The 22,422-nt window shown below is 47.4% G+C and overlaps 1 protein-coding gene across 1 annotated transcript in view; it reads left to right on the forward strand.

The window, feature by feature from the left end:
• The window catches only part of STK36 (serine/threonine kinase 36), a 682,518-nt gene that overhangs the window by 477,342 nt on the left and 182,754 nt on the right, over nt 1-22,422 (forward strand). The window contains exon 20 of the mRNA XM_069651602.1: nt 472-582. Within this exon, the coding sequence (XP_069507703.1) occupies nt 472-582 (111 nt within the window). The remainder of the gene's footprint in view (nt 1-471; nt 583-22,422) is intronic.

Here is a 22,422-nt window from a genome sequence, read left to right on the forward strand (position 1 = left end):
ACTAGAGTTACTACCTTTGTCTCTGCAACCCTTTAATGTGTGCAGACCAACCCTCATTCGAATTTTGCAGGTAGCACCTTCTCCAGTGAGCCTGTTGCTTTTGTCTACGAACTGTCAGTAATTACTGCATGTCTACAGTTGGTTTCCTCTCCACTCAAACGTATAGTCCTTTAGTGGTGTCTATGCTCCCCTCATTAAAGCCCTTCACGGTGTCTTGGTATCCTGCGTGAGATTACATTTTGGACACTTCGTACCTTCACCCCCATTGCACGTGCATAGGCCTGATTATTGTGTGCTTACTGCCTAGTACCCAAAGCTACTTGCTCACTAGGGAATGTGAGTTTTGAGCTCCTGCATTTATTAAGTTCTTTCCTGGGCCTCGATCTTTCTCTTAAACCCAACAATGTCTAAGCTTCTGTATTTTGTCATGACTCTGAAACCCATGGTCTGTCCTGTTTTGCTTCCCCACAGACTGCTGGAGGCCTCCTTCTGGTTCAGCTTCTCCAGCATGGAGCCGAACTGCTGCTCAAAATCCAAGACGTACTGGAAGCTGCCAGGAATGTATTGAATACAGTGGTTGAGGTAAGGGAGAGAACGGAGGAAGTTCTGACCAGAGCTTTTGTGGTACAGGGCATTTTGGCACAATGGTTTACCCCTCACAAGCTCTTGCTCCATATTCTCATGCATATGGCTTCATTAAAGCCAAGAGGCTGTTAGAGCATCTTATTTTGCCAACACAATGCATTGCATTTCACAGCTTGGGACATATTTTTCAGAATAGGATCAATAATTGAAACAAGAGACACAATTATATACAAAGTGAGAAACCAGAGATCACTAAAAACTGTTGAAACACACAATGAAGTGCAATCTCTAGAACCAGGTAAACACGAAAGCACACAATATATGAAAGGGGCCCACACTAGCTCATAAATCACAAGTCACTGAAGGGTTGATGAGTCCACAAAATAGACTGCAATTGAAGTGCACCAGCCTAATTGGTATACTTTTAATGGGTCTTGTACCGCGCACTCTTTCCAAGTGGTCTCTAAGTGCTCTGGTGGATCTGCAATTTGAAGACCGGTTGGGGGTATGTTAGTGTGATCTCGAGAGAGAAGAGCAATAGAACTTTGATGTGCTGTTGGCAGCTTCATTTCAGAGAAACCGGTCACTGAGCGTAGGTGCAGTTTTGCTTGCTAGCCGTCATGTGGTGTTGAGGTATGATTGTGTATGGTATGCTTTCGTGTTGGGTGTTGTGAAGTGCGTGCGGTTGGCTAACCTTGTTTTTTTAAGCCTTGTCTTTTTGGCACTGTAAGGAAAGATTTCTCTCTTAGGCAAATTATGGACACCCAAACATTTTGCTTTTAATTTTCACCCTGTCCTGGCTTGTTACAGGGAAGTGAAGCCTTTTGCTTCACTCCCCTGTCCTTTTGCTCATTTCTTTATGGGTAAACTGATCTGTCCTTCAGACTATCAGTACTGGGTAACTGTTTCCCTTTTGTCTTTTACATTTTACCTGTTTGGGTGACTTTTTAACAGTGCAGTGTGGTACGAATACCTAGTATTTTGCACTGGGGATTTGTGGTTACTTTTATCTGCGCCTAAAGACAAGCTTGTGGCAGCAGTTAGATTTGGACTATATTTGCAGTACTTCTAATGTGCACATTCACGTTTGCCACGTACGTCTACTAAACGTGGATAGTGGCCTAAAATACCTGTTACATGAGACATTTTGCTTGTTCGTTGGCCATATTGTTTATTGGCCTTCTTCCTGCCTTCTCAGGTCAAGAAATCCCTCATATGGTCATGAATTTGCATGGGAAAGCTGCTATTTTCATGGACTAGTGCATGCTATATTTGTGTGGAGTGCGAGGAGCCAGGAATGAGACGCAGACACAGAGGGGGCATGTTTATGGTTCCAAACTTTTATTATCAAAAATGGGGGTTAGAAAATACCTCACTAGCCCTAGTGTAGGAGGAATTTCCCTACCTCAACCAAACTAATGAATCTGTCCAGTGTCAACAAAATGTCTGTACTGTGCCCCTAATGATGATCTGGCCCTCGCACCCAATGTGACTCTTGAATTTTCAAAGTGTTGAAATGTTCAAGTTCAACACAAAAGTTCCAATCCAACAAAAAGGTTTCCAATGAAAAATGTTCAGTGTCAAGGGATCACCTCCCTTCCCCAGATTCCTTGTATCAAGTTTCACCAACTCAAAAGAATAGTCCGGTTCCAAGAGGATTACTCTCTCCCCTCAGTGTATTTACTTCTCTTGGGGTATCGGCTCCCTTCCCCAAGCTTTCTCTTTCTCTTTTACACGTTGCAAATCCCAAGGGTATGTCTCTTCCTAATAACTCTTTCTCTCTATACAGTTTCATAATAGTTAATTGATTCAAGGGTATGGCCTCCCTTAAAGCTATTTGCAAACGGTCTTCACCTGGGGATACTCTCCCCTCAGGCCTTGTCACACAAATGCCTAACTTTCACTTCACCTGGTGCACTTTTCTTCCAGGAACTTATTATAGAAACATCAATCTTCCCCTGGTATACTTTCCTGCCAGGACCTTGTTACAAAAACACTTTGTTATGCAGATGCTTAACTTTACCTCGTATAATTTCCTGCCAGGACTTAACCATACAAGTCACTCTTTCTTTCAACGTGGGCTTTAATAACCCATAGATAACTTGCTTTGCTAGTAGTCTCACTTCTTTAATAACGGTGCTGTTTCCCTTGCGCTGTGTTCTCAAGAAGGGAGTTAGTTTATTTGGCCTAACGGTAACCCACTTTTTCCCTTTAGGTACACCGGGTATTTCTGTTGCTTTTGCAGAGTGAAATATACTCACTCGTAACCCTTTCTCCTTCCCAGGCGTTGCCGGTTGTCTGAAGTGTTTCTCCGCTCTCCCCTGTGTGAGAAACCAGAAGGTGTCTCACCCGCTAGTCCCCGGGGATGTGTCCTCCAGGTGGCCAGGACACCGCTATCGCTCTTGGATCCAGTTCCTGGAAGTGGACCTGTGCGGGAGGATCTCCTGGGTGAGAGGTCCTCGGGGAGTGAGAGTGGGACACTGGATCGTGAGAAGCGGTGGCCCTCTCTTCCCTGTAACACCTTTATCCCACCCTACCCAATGGGATATTTAGAAACGCAAACCTCCGCCACCGAACCCCCCCCCCCCACCCTCTTTTCCTGCACAAACACTTTTACACAGGCAGCCGGCTCTGGGAGAAAACACTCACACCCGAGCCGTGTACCTGACAATCCCCAATACTATGGTCAGGCGAGGTTAGGCAACTGTCCACAATCGCTCACACTTGACTTCCATTACATTTCCCCACACGGATAAAAGGCGGAGCACGAAAGCACACTCTGAGCGAGGCAAAACACACGAAGGTACAGCAGTTCCGAGTTGGCAGCTGAACGAGGAGAGAAAGTCAGCCAGGCACGAGAGGTTCCTGAGAGGGGCAACACCCTTGACCTTTGTGACAGGAAGCTGTTACTTTTGAGAAACCTTCAAGGCAGAAAACTTAAGACCAGGAAACGAGGCTGAAGCATCCTGCATTGTGTGTCAGAGATACCGGGGGTCCTCCCGCCTAACTGACCAAGGCGGGGAGGAGCAGCAGACACTGTGGTATTGTCCTTTGCTCCAAGAACAAAGAAGCGACTGAGAACAACACTGCCGGTGAGTTAGGCAGACCGATGCCAGACCAGTCTGTGCTGAAATCAAGGTTTCAAGCAGCAACCTTGTAAAGCAAAAACGAGCAATGGAGCGAACATTGTTAAGCACGTGTGATGAAAAACGCAAGTGAAGCTAAATTGCTGGTGAATATCAGAAAATTAGAAGGAAAGATACAATACCGTTGACAGTGGTCTGGCACTGCGAATGTGCTTAGTCGAAGGTCTCTGTATGGTATCCTGACGAAAGAAACAAAAGTAGAAGATTGATGTGAAGTGTAAATTGTGTGAACTGCATCGAAGTGGTCCTGCGACGGTTTAAGCAAAACCTATCGCACATTAGAAAGTTTTCGATTCTGGTATCCAAAGGGATCCGAGTCCGGACGAGGGGGATTCATGTCCGAGTCCGAATGAGGGAGACCAAGTTGTGAACATTTGAACATTGTCGAAAAGGGGTCTGATCCTGAACAAGGGGGACCCGTGGTCCGAGCCCGAACGAGGGAAACCAATCTTGAACTTGTGAAAGCGAAAACCCTGACAAAGAAAAGGAACTTTTGTGTTTTGTTTGGTACATCAGACCCTCTGCAATAAAAGACTGTCATTGCAAGAGAGACTTTGGCGGAAGGCCCTGATGCCTATGTGTTGAACTGTTAACTCATGGCCGAGAAGCCAGAGTATGTGCAAAGCCTGCACATGCTACCTTGGCCAGTGCTGAAAACGTGGGGAAGGAAAGCCAACTGCTCAACTATCCTGACATATCATTTCCTGAACACTTTTCTTTTGCATACATTGTTATCCCACACCATTTTGTATTCAGAAGTAAGGATTGGCAATAGGTGTATTAGTATAGGCCCTTCTATTTTGACAGACTCCACTAGGACTGTTATTATTTGATGGTCGTAGTTTGCGCCCATCTTTAGATTTAGGTTTACATAGGCGTTTTACCAACCCATTGAAGTTCAATAAACACCCTTGAACTGTGATCACGTGTCTGTCTTCACTGTTTGATACCATGCCTTCCTTACCTGCTTTGGCATACTTGCTTCTCGCGCACCCTGCCAATCACTGCACTCTCGTTGTGTTGGCTTTCACAGTGCACGGTTCCTGCTGCTCTCTCTTTCAGCAGCCGACCACCCGCACCCTGGTTTCTCCATTTATTTCTTGGATTCACCTCCAGGTCGCCTGCCATGGCATACTTGTCTTCAGCCTAGTGCTCAGTAGTATTACGGGTTGCGGAGCAGTCCTGCTTCTGCAGCTCTCCTCTCTCCTCATAATTAGCTACAGCAGGACCGTATTTGAACATCTGGGCTTGCTTACTCATTTGCCAACAACTAGACCGCTGCGTTGGCCGCCGAGTCTTCACGATCCTCATTACTCTGTTCTTTCTCGTATCAGTCATAATGGTGTTGCTTTCTGAATGACTTGAAGGACGTGGATATTGAGCTTCCTGGGAAGTGATCCTCACTACTCCCTGCCTCTTCCTCATCCTAGCTGTCAACAGTTGCTCCCTAATGGGAGTTTGGGGATTAATCACAATAGATATATTTATAGGTGGGGATTGAATATAACAATATGCCATTAAGGCATGGGGGACAGTGGAAACATCCCTGGAAAGGAATGGGGAACATGTGGTTTTTGCCAATGCTATCATCTGGTCTCCTCCCCGTAGGTGGTCCCATTCATATGCCAACCCTAGGGTCAGGATCAGGTAGTGGCTCCTGTGCCTTGGCCACTTTCGGGGAGGCCATCTCAGGGGGAGGCCATTCCAGGGAAAGGAGTAATATCATCATCAGATTCATCACAGGACCCAGGAAGTGTGTGGGACTGTCCCATGCCACAACCATGGTGCCTGGGAGTCTGAAGTGTATGCATGAGTGAAACCCACAGTGGTCCCTTATTGGATCATTGGTGGACTTGCTTCCAGCCAGTATTTGATATAGGTAACTCCTGCAACCATTTCTTCAGATCAGCATTGGAGCCAAGTATCCTTTGTAGAAGAGCAGATGACTGAAGACCCATGGACGACTCCTGAAGAGGCCTGGCGACCCTTCCTGCATCTTGCCCGATAAAGCCCTGCTGGACTTATTGAACTGAGAAGGCCCTCTGCAGTGCTTCAACCCTTTGACTGATGGGATCAGCCAGTCTTGACGCCTTCTCGAGATCCAGCCTTCAGAATCATACCTGTTCCACCTGGAATTTGGTCCAGCTGTGAATTTGGCTGCGTCGCCATTCTGGGTTTTCGTCCAGAACTTCAGTGGTCGCCAGCTCGTACTACAAGTCGCCTTCCTGCCAAGTTTCAGCTTCCCAGCCTCAAGGGATCCTGCATGGTAAGGTCGTCTTTGACCGCGTCTGGAGCTATACCTGCTGTCGCCCGAGTGCAGTGACTGTCGCTGGAACCAGCTTTCTTACGTCTGGCAGAGAGTCCTTAAGAGGCGTGCATCAGTGTCTGCTGCATTTCTTCATCAGAAAAGGTTGCACTCAGCTCCTGGTCCCGACCAGATTCCGCTCTGCACCCGCAGCGCCTGTGCATCTCTTCTGGATCCAACCACAGGAAAACGTAATTCCAGCGACTCCCAGTCGACCAGCATAGTCACTGGAAAAAATCAGAGTCAGGGAGTGGAGTATTCTCAATACATTGAGCTTCCCCTATCTCCATTAGAATAAACTTTGATTTATTCCATCTCTTTTTGTATATGTGTTCTAAAAGCTGTTCTAAAGGATAAGAAAATAATCATACTCACCTGTAATATTGTTGAGAATTCTTTTGGAAAACCTTTCACCACCACAAGAACCTTTCCTACCTTTGTCCCCTCCTTCGCCACTGGAGTCTTCCCTTCCCCCTGAAGCACTCTCTTGTGCACCCTCTTCTTAAGAAACCCTCATCTGACTCCTCCTTCCTGGCTAACTACCGTCCAATATCCATCACTCCCTTCCTGGGCAAACTCCTTGAAAATCTGCCAATCTCCCAGCTTAATCTTCACACTGAATTGCTTGGTTGTCTCCATGACCATCAGTCTGGCTTCAGAGTTGCCAGAAGCACGGAAACTGCTCTCCTGAACATCCGTGAAGACTTGCTCTCCAACCTTGATTCCAATACCCCTGTGTCCTCATCTTACTTGATCTCTCTTCTGCCTTTGACAGTCAACCATGCCATCCTGCTCAACTGTCTCTGTGATAATCTGGCTATCACCGATCAGACCCTGGCTTAGCTGACCTCTTTCCTCTCTGATCGATCTTCCCAGGTCCAACTTGGGTCCTTCCTCTCCTCTATGCTACCTGTGGTGTTCCCCAGGGGATCTAACCTCTCTCCCTGGCTGTTCAACCAACACCTGGCACTTCTTGCCCACTGCATTGCCGCTCTCTGCCCCAACTTTCAGTGCTATGCGGATGACGCTCAGCTCATTTTCATGCTCCCTTCAACCACCTCCTCTCCTTCTCTCATCTGACTGTCTGCTACCCAGGAGTGGTGTGCCGCCAATGATCTCTGCCTTAATGCCATTAAGACTGTGATTCTCCTCATCAGCACACCTGCTTGCTCCTTTCCTGTCACTCTCTGGCCAGCCTCTCTTGGCCCTCTTCCTGCTCCCACCTGTGAGGCTAAACACCTCAGGGTCATCTTCAACTCCACACTCTCCTTCTCTCCTCACATCTCTGACGTCTGTAAGAAGTCACATTACCAGCTGCACCTTCTCAGAGGTATTCTTACTTTCCTCCCCTTCCCCCAGAAACTCACGGTCTCCAGAGCTCTGGTTCTCTCTAGGCTGGACTACTGCAACAGCCTCTTTCTAAATCTGCCTGCTTCTACTCTCCTTCCTCTACAACTCATCCAGAACAGGACTGCGAGACTTGCCCTTGGCCTCAAACCCAGGGATCTCATCTCTCCAGGACTGAAATCTCTGCACTGACTCCCAGTGGCTGCGTGGATTAAGTTCAAACCCCTCTGCATTGTCCACAAGGCTTTCTGGGGCATGGGGCATCTATACCTTCAACTCTCTCTTCTCCAGCATTGGATCTTTCATAGATTCAGATGCTTGAATATTCCCCGTCGTCAGACTGGGAATCCTCGGTGATAAATTAAATAATAATAATATATATATTTTTTTTAAAATATATATATATATATATATATATATATATATATATACACTGCCACCTAGCAGTGCATGTACATAGCCCATTATAGCCTATGAGCCACTTCATTGTGTAGTCCCTCCACCTCACTTTGGTCCTTTATGGCCCCAGCCAATGAGGTGGCAGGGCTTAAGCTCCGCCCCCGGCAGCCATCTTCAGATTTTTCACCGCAGTCTATCAGACACAGGGAATCCTCAAGCTCTCTGAGCTTTTTCAAATTCTTTCTACTTTTGTGTGGTATATATTTGTAAAATATATTCCATCTTGTTCCCCTCCTTAGGGGCTTTCTTTCCAATTAACCTTGGTAGTAAAACTTGTTGTTTTCCTCTCAAAATCGTTGACTGAACTTCTCTTCAGGAATGGAGGCACCTCAGGCTGTCAGGAAGCCTTCCCTGGTCAGGGACTGCACGAGGTGCAAGAAGAAATTGGTTTACTACAAGGACCCCCACGAGCATTGCATTTATTGTCTGTACCCACATGACATTAAAAAATGTGAGATTTGTAAAACTTTTTCCACCAAGACCCTTCATGACAGGCATAGAAGACTCCTTTCATACCTGGAATCCAGGGATCAATCTTCGGACGAAGAGTCTGTCAGAACGGCTCCTGTCCAATCCAGCATTCCATCTGAGAGGCAAACTTCAAAGAGAAGGGCCTCTTCAGTGGAAAGGAGTTCCTCTCCCAAATCCAAAAAGAGGAAGCTGGAATTGATACCCTTTCTGCCTCCAGTTGACCTGTCAAGCCAGAAAGTCAGCAAAATCTGCCTCCAGAGGTAAGGAGGAGTTTGCAAAAAACGGGGGGGGGGGGGGCAGTCGTCGGCTGGTAAACCGCCCACGAATGAAGGGAAAGGTAAAGGCCCGTCATCGGCCATACCGTCGACGAAACCAGCATCGACGATGACGACGCTTAAGACATCGTCGACAGTTAGATCATCGTCATCGGACATGTCGACCGTGAAGCAATCGTCGACGAGCAAGAGACACCACTCGTCCACGAAGCATTCGTCCATGACGCAGTCGTCCACGGAACCATATTCGTCAACGAAGCCCTTGTCGACTGGAAAATCTCAGTCGTCGACGGGAAAATCTCAGTCGACAGCGAAGCCCTCGTCGACGGGAAAATCTCGGTCGGCGGCGAAGCCCTCGTCGACGGGAAAATCTCAGTCGTCGACGAGGATAACATCATCCATAACGCCTTCAGAGGCACCGCAAATTTCGGCATTTACAGAGGAATTACTGCCTATCACTCTTGAAGCTCCTGTCATTACAAGCAATATCATTGAGAAGAATACTGTAACTGAACCTCTGGTACAGCAATTCTCACCTTTGGGGCACATGGCAGAACTTCCGGATATAATTCTTCAGGAAGAATTCTCCGATGCGGAAGTGGTGGAAGAGCCCATCGGTCCCTTACCGAAACAATACAGCCCTCCTTGGCACCCTTCCACGGGAGAATCCGAATATCCTCATGACCCGGTGCTCATGTTATCCGTGCAGAGGATTGTAGAAGAATTTTACAAACGGCAAAGGGAGAAGCAAATTCCGATTAATCCCATTCCTAGAGAGTCATCCCCGATTCCAGGCACATCGGGTTGCTCTCCCTACAGGAGTAGACTGCAAAAACGGATGAGATCACCTGCTCGAAGACCGAGGAGCAGCACCCACAGTGCTTCACCTACAAGAGTCCCGTCACCACAGTCATCGCACAGACCGCGATCTCCGGACGTAGATCCCACCATGGTACCGTCCACCATCTCGGTATCAGACTGGCAGGAGGATCCTTTTGGTGAATTTTCGGAACCAGAAGAAGGAGAAATTACTCAGGAGCCAGACGATTGGGATGACTACGTCGTCGAGAAACCCAGGAGGAGAGACTCGCCGGGCAAGGCCTCACCACCGGATGATCTCGTCTCTTTCCACACCATAATAGGTAAAGCCGCAGAACTGTTTAAAATTCAGGTTTCTTCGGAGGAAAGGCAATCAGTGCTCTACGAGCACAGGGACAAACGAAGGAGGACAGTGACCACAATTCCCCTCCTCGATACCATCTGGGATTCCGGATCCAAGATCCTATCTACGCCCTTATCGACTCCGGCTTTGGTGTCCAGGCCAGAAAAGAAATATAAAGCTCCGGATTCGGCACCGCTTTGTTTAAGGGGTCATACGAAACCGGACTCAGTTATTACAGTGGCGGCCAGAAAGAAACTCGCCAACCCCTCCTCACCGTTGTCGGCCCCACCGGATAAGGACGGACGTAAACTGGAAGCCATGGGCAGGAAAGTATCATCTTCTGCATCACTTACAATCAGAGCGGGTAATGCACTGGCCATGACCGCAAGATTCGATCGCGAGCTTTGGCTCCGCATGTCTAACTTGGCGAAACAATTACCACCGGAGCTCCAGGAGGAGGCAAAATCCATAATCGCGGATGGTGAAGCAACATCGGATCACATGATCGACGCAGCAGTTGATGTGGCCGAATCAGGCTTCAGGCAGATTGCGCACGGCACAGTGCTCAGAAGGCAGGCCTGGATGAAGGCTACTAACTTTAGACCTGAAGTTCAGGCGCAGATACTAGACATGCCATTTGACGGCCAAGATCTCTTTGGGAAAAAGATAGACGACCATTTGAAGGCAATCAAGACAGACACGGACACAGCCAGAGCCATCAGTTCTTTAAAGGACAAAAGTAAGGACCATCAGTCTTTTCGTCCCTTTAGAGGTTCATCTTCCAAGTTCAGGGGATACAGTCGTTCCTCCTATAGTCAAAAAGCACAAGGCGGCACGTACCAAGCCAATAAATATCAGTCATCTAACAGATACGCCCATAGAGGCAGACGTGGCTCCGCCCAAGGGAAGTCGCAAGGCAAGCAGAACTGACGACCAACCTCCCCCCCCGCCCCCCTTTCGCCACGCCCCGGTGGGGGGAAGGGTGAGCCAGTTTTTCCAGCGCTGGCGGTCAATTACATCGGACAAATGGGTGTTACAGGTGATCCGAAAGGGTCACACCTTGGAATTTCTGGACCAACCTCCTTCCCTGCCTCCAACTCCCCGCAGAGTGCATATGCTAAGACAGGTCATGTCCGAAGTGCAAAAACTGCTCCAGAAGGCAGCAGTAGAACCAGTACCCTACTCTCAGAGGGGAAAAGGTTTCTACTCCCGATTTTTCCTCGTCAAAAAGAAAAACGGTCAATGGAGGCCCATCTTGGACCTGAGGGCTCTCAACAAGTTCATCAAGCGCATAACTTTCAAGATGGTAGCTCTACAAGGGGTGCTACCTTGGTTAAACAAGCACGACTTCTTGGCCACTTTAGACTTGGAGGATGCATACTTCCACATTCCGATCCATCCAGCACACAGGCAGTTCCTCAGGTTCACAGTGGGAGAGCTCCACTTTCAGTTTCAAGTACTTCCGTTCGGTCTAAAATCGGCGCCAAGAGTTTTCACGAAATGCCTGGCACCGGTAGCGGCAAGTCTCAGGAGAGCAGGAACGGACGTTTTTCCATACCTGGACGATTGGCTGATAAAGGCAAGTTCAGCTGCAAAGGCTCGTTTGGCAGTGTCGAGGACGGTCAACCTCCTAAAAGAGTTAGGTTTCTCCATCAACCAGACAAAGTCCTGCCTCGTTCCCAGCAAGGTAGCTCTCTTCCTAGGAGCCGAGCTCGACTCCAGCATTCCCAGAGTGAGACCATCCACAGAGAGAATAGCAGCGATTCTACGCTCAACTTCGAACTTCCTACAGAAAGAGACAACATCTGTACACTCTTACAAATCCCTATTGGGCATGATGTCATCATGCATTTTCCTCATACCGAACTGCAGGCTTCGCATGAGGCCGGTTCAGGAAGCTCTGGACCACCAATGGAAACAAGCTTTCGGATGCTGGGAAGACATTGTCCACATTCCATCGACGTTGCACAAGGCCCTTCGATGGTGGAACGCTCCGAGGAATCTTCTACGGGGAATGCCGTTTCAAGCACCGACATCGACCCTCCTGCTGCGGACGGACGCTTCCTTATCAGGCTGGGGCGCTCATCTTGCGGACCTCCAAACCAAGGGATCTTGGTCGGCACAAGAGTCCCAGCTCCACATCAACGTGTTGGAGCTCAGGGCCGTAAGGTTGGCGCTGAAAGCCTTCCTACCGGTTATAGCTGGTCAAGTTCTTACGGTCCAGACAGACAACACGACCTCCATGCACTATACAAACAAGCAGGGAGGCACGAGGTCTCAGATCCTGTCGCAAGAAGCCCAACAGCTATGGGTATGGGCCTTGCGCTACGGGATACAGATCAGGGCAGAGCACCTTCCAGGAATAGACAATGTCCTAGCGGACAAATTAATCAGAGAATACACAGCGTCACACGAGTGGGAGTTGGACGACAGAGAAACCCGACGGATATTTGCCTTATGGGGCCATCCGCAGATCGACCTTTTCGCCACCAGGAACAACAAAAAATGCAAGAGATTTGCGTCAAGATACCCCGAGCACCAATCGCTGGGAGACGCGTTCTCAGTGGATTGGTCGGGGAAGCTCCTCTACGCCTTCCCACCCATTCCCCTCATGTCAAGGGTACTTCGCAGGGTGAAAGAACAGGATTGTTCCTTGATCCTTATTGCACCCGATTGGGCACGGCAAGTCTGGTATCCGACGCTGAGACATCTATCCTGCAAAACCCCGATTCGTCTCAAATCACATCAATATCTACTGACACAACAGAACCGCAAGGTCCTCCACCACGACCCGAGGAGCCTGTCCCTCAAAGCATGGTTCCTGAGCAGCGTAGACTGATGCACCTAAAGTTACCATCAGAATGCTGGGATATCATCAGGGCCGCTAGAGCCCCGTCCACGCAACTCACCTTCACCAGAAAATGGACCAGGTTTTCCAAATGGTGCGAGACCTCTGCGATCGATCCCCTCACGGCCTCGGTTGATCAAATTCTGCCTTACTTGTTGCACCTGGCTAAATCAGGGCTCTCACTGTCCTCTATCAAGGTCCATCTGTCAGCCATAGCGGCCTACACAGTAACCGCGGAGACGCAAGCCTTACTCTCCTTACCAGCGATCAAGATCTTCCTGAAAGGGCTAATGCGTACTTATCCGCCTACACCTACACCAGTTCCGGACTGGAGCCTCAACACCGTCTTAACAGCCCTCATGCAACCTCCCTTCGAGCCCATACATAGATGTGATATGAAATTCTTGTCCTGGAAGACATCCTTCCTGGTAGCCATCACATCGGCCAGAAGGATCAGTGAGTTGCAAGCTTTGTCTTCGGAACCTCCATTTACCTTGTTCCAGAAGGACCGCGTCATCTTAAGGCCTCACCCGAAGTTCCTCCCCAAGGTACTTTCGGAGATGTCGTTCACTGAGCGCATTGTTTTACCAACCTTCTTCCAGAATCACGCTTCGGAAGCAGAAAGGACATTACACTCTCTAGACGTTTCTAGGGTGTTGAAGTTTTATTTGCAAAGAACCAAGGAGTTCCGCTCCTCAAACCGGCTATTCATTTCCTTCTCTGGCCGTACCAAGGGCCAACATATATCCAAACAAAGCCTGGCACGCTGGGTATCGTCCTGCATCACCCACTGTCATCAGTTGAAAGGCGACCCTTTAACTAGACCGCCGTCTGCGCACTCCACCAGAGGAAGGGCGGCGTCAACAGCATTCCACGCAGGGGTGGCCTTGAAAGACATATGCAGAGCTGCCACGTGGAGCACTCTGCATACTTTCGCGAAACACTACTGCCTGACTGAAGATACCAACAAAGAAACTGCAGTTGGACAGGCAGTGCTCCGCCATCTCTTTGTGTAAGGTAGGACCAGCCTCCTTTCCCACCTTTCCCGAAGTATGTAACCGTTGTGTTGCTGCATGGTAAAGGTTTGATCAGAAATATGTTTTTCTGTAATTATGCATATCTGTTTATAATGGTGGCATGTTTTAACTGCTTGGTATTCTATTCAAGCATCTGAATCTATGAAAGATCCAATGCTGGAGAAGTCTTAGTTACTTACCTGTAACTGTATTTCTCCAGCATTGGTATCTTTCATAGATTCACATGCGCCCGCCCGCCTCCCCTAAGAGGCTGCTCCTATGCTCGGCATCCATCATACTGTAATCTCTACGGTTCAAAATCTGAAGATGGCTGCCGGGGGCGGAGCTTAAGCCCTGCCACCTCATTGGCTGGGGCCATAAAGGACCAAAGTGAGGTGGAGGGACTACACAATGAAGTGGCTCATAGGCTATAATGGGCTATGTACATGCACTGCTAGGTGGCAGTGTATATATATATATATATATATATATATATATATTTTCTTTTTTTTAAAAAAAATAAAAAAATGTTTATTATTATTTAATTTATCACCGAGGATTCCCAGTCTGACGACGGGGAATATTCAAGCTTGTGAATCTATGAAAGATACCAATGCTGGAGAAATACAGTTACAGGTAAGTAACTAAGACTTCTTAAATATCTTCCTTCTCCAACTCTTTGCTCATCCTCCTCCAACTCCCTCAGGGTCAGTCGCTTCTCCAAGCAACGAGTCGGTGGTAGATCTCTATCTTCGGCTGGGGCCTCCCTCTGGAACAGCCTCCCTGAAACCTGAGGAGAACCATCTTTTGGTTCCGGAAGCACCTCAAGACCTTCCGCTTTGCATCTGCTTTCTCTCCTCCTCTCCCCTGATGAACTCCTGACTGAAACTGTTATGGTCACCTGGCTACCCTCTGCTTTCGGGCCCAGGTCACCTCCCCTGCCAGCTGCACACCTGCACTGCCTCCAGGGCATCCCCTGCACTTGGGGGCTGTTTCTGTATCCCTACAGTCCCCTACCAGCTCTTGACCTGATGTCTGCACTTATCCCTGCACTTGCCACAAGCTGGCCTATTGTTCTTATTCTATTTATTTTACTGTTGATCCTATTTAGTGCACTGCCTCTTCCCCCCGCACTTTTCCCTTTCCCCTTCCCTGCACTTGTGTGATCTCAATGTCACCTGGCCTAATAAGATAGTTGTCTTTGTCTTCCCTCTGTTCTCCCTCCCTTGCCTCGTCGCGCCTTGAAACACTTGTGTACAGGCGCGTCATTAATGCCATATCATATAAACTGCTCCTTACTTAATATAGACAGAAAACAGTATAGATTGTATCATATGGTGCTGAGACTAGATTGTACCAAGGAGTGTCCTACTGGACAAGACTCGAAGGGGCATTCTGGAAAAAAGTTGTAATGCTTCCAACTAGCCAACCAATGGCAATTGTAAGATATGAATTGAGGCTTCTCTCGCTGAATATTTATCTCTATACAGAAAATGTCTAAATGTACCAGTACCTAAATCTCTGTTACCTGTCATAGCTACAATACTGAATTCCTCTTTAGATAATTCACTGAAAACTTGGATACTTCATGCAAACCAATATATAGACGTGGCCAACATATCAATTGACTTGCTGGTAAATAACCCAATGAAAGCTAAAACCAAACTGTAGTGGTATGATTGGCAGTCAACTTGGGAGAGCATGCTGTCACTGTAAAAATGTGTTAGAACCAGAAACGTTGAAACATATTTTGGTCTACTGACTGGCAGACCTAGAACTTAGGAAACGGTACTTGCAAGACCTATTCAACCTATTCCAATCGTCATGGCCGGGATGATCAGAGCTCTTCCATTTCTGGTCTGGGCTAAGGCCACCCTTCCGGCTCTAAGCATGGCTTCCGACGTTCTAGGTTATCCAAAGAGATCTCCATCAGACCGGGATAACCCCAAGAGCATCTGAAGGGAGTATAATGGGGGAGGCTCTCACGTCACCTCTGACATCCACCCCAATAAGTCCTTCCAGTAACTCTGACCTTTCGGGCAGGGCCATCACATGTGGCCCAGGGACCCCACCTCTCTGCATCAACTCGGACATAGTGGATAGGCTGCCGCAAACAACTTCGAGATCCAGACGTGCAACATCTTAACATGTTGCTCGATAGATTCTGTAGTTAAGTTTCCATGAAACACAATCTTACAGATCCTGCCCCTCGTTTCCTCCAAGATCTCCTTGCCATTCAGCTTATTCCAATATTTCAAAAAATTCAGCTTATCCGGCCTTTCCACCATGATCAGGATCCCATAGAGTCTGTACAAAATGCCTTTTTGCGAGATCGATTAATCTAGACTTTCTCAAAGGGCGTAAGCGGCCTCCTGAGCTTAGTCCCCAATTTCTGATCTGTGAGCATCCCCTTAAGCCTTAGGTAGTCAAAGATCAGAATGGAATCCCTACCTAAAGTGTCATTGATCGACTCATGATCCAGAAATCTTTCCACCCCAAAAAACTGCACTGCTCTCTCCAATTCAGTGTCTGACCAGGCCTGCGCCCCACAGAAACCTCAACGCCTAAGTCCCACAAGTGGACCCTACACCTACGTCATGGGTGACTGCCAAGATAAAAACATTTCCGTGAACCCTCCCTGCTTTCACAAGTGCCATAGGACCCCCAATGTATGGGGACCCTGCAGCCTACTCTGCAACACAGCACAGGGGTCGGGGGCCATAGTAAATCGCACACTTTCGCTGGGTGGGTGTCCCTATCTTCCAGATACGTCCAAAATATACCCAAGTTGTCCCTCACATTTTCTGCTAAAATATGCTCTACTAAAACACGCGATTGGCCCGCAAAATAGTACAGGGGGAAATCTGGATAACCAAATCTCCTGTGCCCCTTGGAAAAGTTAGGGTGGTCATCTTGATCCTGGATGGCGCATGTTCTGCCAAACAAACCTACTCAACAATGAGTGTAAATGCACAAAGAAGCTATTAGGGAGTTTCGCCTGGAGGGCCATAAAGAGATACAAAAACCAGGGGAGAATATTCATCTTTACTGCTTTCATCCGCCCATATGATGACAACACCAACGGCCCTACCTTTGTAAATCACTCTTGACAACCACCATAAGGGGGGGTCTTAGTTACCTTACGCCAGCCAAGGCTGTTCAGTGATAGTAAGATCCCCACGTATCATATCACCACCTTCTCCATCCCCATCTGATGTATCTGTCTCCGATCCTTAGTGCAGGAGGACCGGGCCAACAAATCCATTATCAATGATTTAGGGATATTAATCGTCGATCCCGAAAAGATTCCAAATCTTTTACCAAGAGCCAGCAATTCAGGGACGGATGAGTCCACATCACTGAGTAAACACTTCCCCTCTTCTAATGCCTTTTATTCTGGGGTTTTGACAAATTGCTATGGCCAGAGTCTCCATGTTTAATGCAGGCAAGAGCGGGATAGAGGATAACCCTATCTCGTACCCCTAGACAGAGAAAAAGCCTTTGTAAGACGACCATTAACCTGCACTCATGCGGACGGGGCGCTGTATAGTTTTGCGAAAGTTGATCCCTAACCCCATTTTCCAGAGAAGCATGGACATATACCTCCATTCCACACTATGGAATGCTTTTTTGGAATCCAATGAAAGAAGGCAGGCGTCCAGATCGGATTTCAATGCCCAGTGCATCAAGTTGATGGTTTTCCGAATATTGTCCGAGGCCTGCCGACCTCTAACGAAGCCCACAAGGTCCCCATGGACCAAAGAATGCAGGTTCCCTCCAACCTATTCCCAAGCAATTTCGCCAGTATCTTAACACCGGTATTAAGCAGAGAAATAGACCTGTAAGAGGAACACTGCATCAGGTCCTTGCCATCCTTGGGAATCATAACAATGATTGCCCCCATCATAGTATTTGGTATGGCGTCCCCCGCCAACACCACATTAAACACCTGAAACAGGGAGGGAGCCAGGGTGGAACGAAATAATTTATAGAACTTGACAGAAAAGCCGTCCTCCTCGGGAGATGTGCCCACCTTCATGGATTTGATTGTCCGAATCACTTCCTCCTTAGTCACCAGCTCATCCACCAGTGACACCAAGTCGCCTGCCAGCTTCAGGATCGGCAGGGGGTCAATGAAGTCGGCAATATGCAACCGTTACCATCATATTCTAATGTATATAACCCTTTATAATACTGCCTGAATTGAACCCCAATACCCTCCGTGTCCTAGTGAGCTACCCATGACCAGTCTTTAAAACACCCAACATCTTACTCCTCTGGGCTGCTTGCAATTTCAACGCCAGGATCTTGTCAACTTCTTTTCCGTATCATGCAACATGAATTCCTTAAACTGTGATTTGTATTCCAGCAGCTTCCCTACTGGCTCTGGACTCGGTACTCCCTGAGGGGACCACCCTGACTGCACTGCTGCAGTCGTACTACTCAGACTCCCATCCTCCCTCATTCTGGCTCTTTTCTTGTTAGAACCCATCCTGATCAGTTCCCCCCCTGATCATTGCCTTGAACCCCTCCCACAGTGTGGCCAGACCAAGCTCTCCATTATCATTAAGTTCAAAATACTCATTAATTTTGGTGAGCAGGGTCTGGACAGACTCTTTATATTGTAAGAGGGAGTCGTTCCATTTCCACTGTCCCCTACGCAGACCTCTCAACCTTCCCCCACCCGCACCATGTCATTGGTCAGACCACCAAAGCACCGGGTCAACACGAAAGTCTGAAACATGCTGTCGCAGAGTACGATCAACTAGAATATGGTCGATCCTCGAGAAGGAATCGTGAATCCCAGAATAAAACGTAAATGGATGGTCGCCCACGGACAGAGGCTTCAGAGAGTCCCATGCCTTCATTGGAACTTGGGGAAGAGAACCCCGAGGACTGTGCAGAACTGTATGGCCTTGAACTGGAGAAAGGTAATCTTGGGACTTTTGTGGAACTGTTTGAACTTGGGGAAGGGGAGCTGAAGAAGAAGCTAGCGCTGGAAGCAGCTCAGAACTTTGTGTTAATCACTATTTCATTGGTTATTGACATCCCCTACACGTTGTTTAACTTTAGTTCTGAGGGCAAGGATAGGCTTTGGATACAGACATACTTTTAAGTTTAACTTTTTTGACTTTCATTATTTTTGTTCAGGTAGGGAAGTCCCACCTTAGCATAGGGCAAGTTAGGCCTTCTACTATCCTGACATTTGATTTAATTAAGTATTTTAGTTTGAACTTTGAATCTGTTGTCTTGCTTCATGATGCCTTCCCAGTATGCAAAAAAAGCATTGTATGCTCAGTACACACAAAGGGTTTACCTGTGGCTATTTGTTGGCACTGCTCAGAGACAATGCAGACATAGTTTTATGCCATTGGAAACTAACGTGTTTTGCAAGAAACATATATCACTTATAACTAATCTTGCAAACCAATATGAAGACATGATACTTGCCAATAAGAGTTGATGTACCACTTTAATGAAGTAAGGAGAACTTCCCTCTCATAATTTGTGTCAGGGTGATAATTGCATCAGAATAACTGCAGCACTAGCTGATAGGGCTCTGTAAACAAGTGAGGGATTGTAGTAGTAAATCAGTCACTGGGAGGTTTGCATACCTACTATACTTTGCAAGCACGAAACATTTTAAGCCCGTCATGATATTAAGGGCAGTTGAAGAAAATGTGATGAATCTGCATGAACACAATTCTTTTGCAGTGCATACAAAATTGCTTGCTATACCCTACACATTAATATTGTTGAGTGGGATTGTACAAGTGAACAGTGAAAACAATATTGTATAGCAGATAGTTACCCTTTATTTGTTAAGGTCCTATGCAAAATGGAACTCGGATAGCTTGGAAAGGATGCAGATTATGAGAAAAAAACATTTTAGCTGTCAGAATTTCTGTTGCCCTAATGCTATGTATAAATTGTGCTGGGATATTCCATACCCATAATTCCTTGCATTCCCAGTAAATTGTATAACATTGTGTTTCCCCACTTAGGCTAACTTTAGCAGTGCTAAAGTAATAGAGGCTAAGCATGGTATTTGCCTACTCAAAATCCTTAGAGTAAATTAATATTTGAGTTGTATGCTGTGTCACTTAAAAGGGAACCGCTTCAAAGTGCCTTTGTGACTTATGTACAAAGAGTAGGAGGCATGGGATTATGTTACTGATCAAGGTAGCCTGCTTACTTCCAATCAGTATCTGATATTTGAGCTTCCAGTTGGGTTACTTAGTGTGGGTGATGTTTTTACTAAGGGACCATGACTAACCGAAATGATGGTGCTTGAATGTTATTCATATTACAACAAACACAAAACAAGTGGATGCAGGTACAAGTCTGAGGCCCTTTTGCAGGGCAAACGTAGGCAGATGCAAGATTGTCTGGTAATAGCTAAATGTGGCCTGGAGTTAATGTTAAAGGATATTTATACCATGCACTATCGCCACTGTAGTGGTCCTCTGGCGGATCTGAAAGAAAGGGGGATAGGGTTATGGCTTGTTTTTAGGAGAAAGTTTGGAGAAATTTGGCAGCTTAAATTCGGGTTACACCCTTCTCTGAGCTTTTTGGTGTGGTATCCGGTTGGAGTGCGTCTTGTGCTGTTGTGTAAGGCTCTGTGTGGTGTGTTTGTTGTTGCGGTGTGGTGAAGTGCGTGCGGGTTGCTGCAGTTTAAGAGGTGGGATTGTGTTTAGTTAGCATTTGAGAGATGTGTAAAGAGGGGTGAGGTCTTAGTAGGGTTGGTTATTGGCATTGTTGTCTGGAGGAAAGAAATGCGAGTGAAAGTCATAACGTATAAGTGTTGTAGTCATGTTATAGAAGTCGTGGGGGGTGAGGAAAGTTTATTTGGCTAATGTGTGCAGGCATATCTTAGTTAGCTCTTCTGTTCTTGGAGCAAGATTTTCATATTTGTTTTTAACCTCTTGAGGGTATATTCGGTTTTTAGGGGTTTTAAGGTCACGCAAACCTGGTGTGTTAATGTAAATAGGCTAGAACAAAATATTGTTACGCTCTCCTGGACCCCACAGGGGTGTCGATCGGACCCGGACAGCTGCGGTCTCCTTCAACGTAATGCGTAGTGCAGAGATGACTGTCTGGACTGGCCCGCCTAGTCTTGTCTGCTGGACCCGAAGAAGTATTTTCCTGCAAGTGGAGACGGGGATTAACCACCTGTGGGTTTTAGTGGTAGCCTCCCAACTATTCTCGCTCTCCCCCACTAATCACCTCCGATATCCCCTTAGTAACCTCACCTTATGTTCGTAAAAGATGAGCTCTCCATCCTGCGTGTCTTGCAGGGGCGCGTAGATACCAGTTACTTCACTGGTTTGAAGGCGTTGGGAGAGTTCCAGTAAGTATTGACTCTGAAGTCCCTGGCGGGATTGGTAAGTATCAAATTCAAAGAGTTCAATGTGCCCGATGTTCACTCTTGTCCTCTTCCTTCCTTAAGTTGCAACTGAGTTTGTGAGAAGAAGGTCTCGTAGCTGCTGCTGGCGTTCAGGTAAGAGTCTGTGTTACCCAACGCTGTCCGGAAACTATTGCATGCGTTGACGTGTTGTTTTTCTCCCTCTTTACAGATGCGGCATATGAAAATGTGGAGAGTTATGGAATAATACCGCTGGTGGTAAGTCTATGGTGGTAAGAGGTTGTATTTGTTGATTCCCTTGGCTCACCTTGTTTTTTCTTGTGTCCCCTAGGTGCCGGATTACGGCGAAGAAATGATGGAGACAGTGCCAGATCGGAAGATGCTGTGAGAACTGGTGAGTATGGCGCCGTGCTGGAGCTGGCTTAGCGACACGTGCAGGACTGATGTACTTTCCAAGTCCGGAGATGAAATGGTTCCGGAATTAGGTGAGGAATTTGAAATAAATTCGTTTTCTAACCTTGTCCTTTTCTTCTTTATTCTAGGAGCTCCGGATTCGAGGCGGGCGTGGCAGAAGACTGGATGCTGGCTGCAGGCACGCGGGCGTGGCAGAAGACTGGATGCTGGCTGCAGGCACGGTGAGCGTCACACTGCTGGATGCAGAATAACGCGAAGCGGCATCCAGAGAGAAGCTGGGCAAGTGCATATGCGCACAGCTTAGAGGGAACTCTGCTGCAGACCCTATTCCTCATTGGGTTATTCAGGCGCTTTTGCCATCAATGATCCCGGCGTTTACTGCAGCCTGGAGAAACCTGAAGGTGTCTCACCCGCTAGTTCCCATTGATCTGTCATCCAGGTGTGCAGGACACGGCCATCGCTATTGGATCCAGTTCCTGGGGGTGGACCAGTGCGGGAGGATCACCTGGATGTGGGTCTTTGTGTTATGCTCAAGGTTGCAAGCGGCAACATTGTATGAACAAAGAACTTGTGCTCTGACAGCAAAGCAATACCAACAAGTTCAGCACAGCCGAGTGAGTCGGGAGAAACTGATAGCAGACCGGGCTGGTGTGCGATTGAACTTTATGAAACCAAAATAGATACCAGATAGAGTGGTCCGCGCCACGTTGGTGCTCACTAGAAGGTCTCTGTTTGGTACCCCCGAAGCGTGTAAAAGATTATTTAACGGTGAAATCGGAGTGGTCCTCCAGCGGGTTAAGTTGAGTCCTGAGCACATTCGAAAGTCTTAGATTGCCTATGAACTGAAATTGGTATGAGCAGAAGATGCCCAAAAGGGTATCTGTGTCTGGAAGAGGGGGATCCGGGCTGAACAGTAAAACTCACATGCAAAGATATTGAAGTGGCAAATGTGAACCCGACTGAGGGGTGCCTGTGAATTAACGTTGGTCCGAACCCAACTGAGAGAGGCTAATTGTGAAAGAAGTATC

This window comes from Ambystoma mexicanum, chromosome 3p, assembly GCF_040938575.1.
Source record: "Ambystoma mexicanum isolate Mex_15411 chromosome 3p, UKY_AmexF1_1, whole genome shotgun sequence".
Classification (NCBI taxonomy): domain Eukaryota; kingdom Metazoa; phylum Chordata; class Amphibia; order Caudata; family Ambystomatidae; genus Ambystoma; species Ambystoma mexicanum.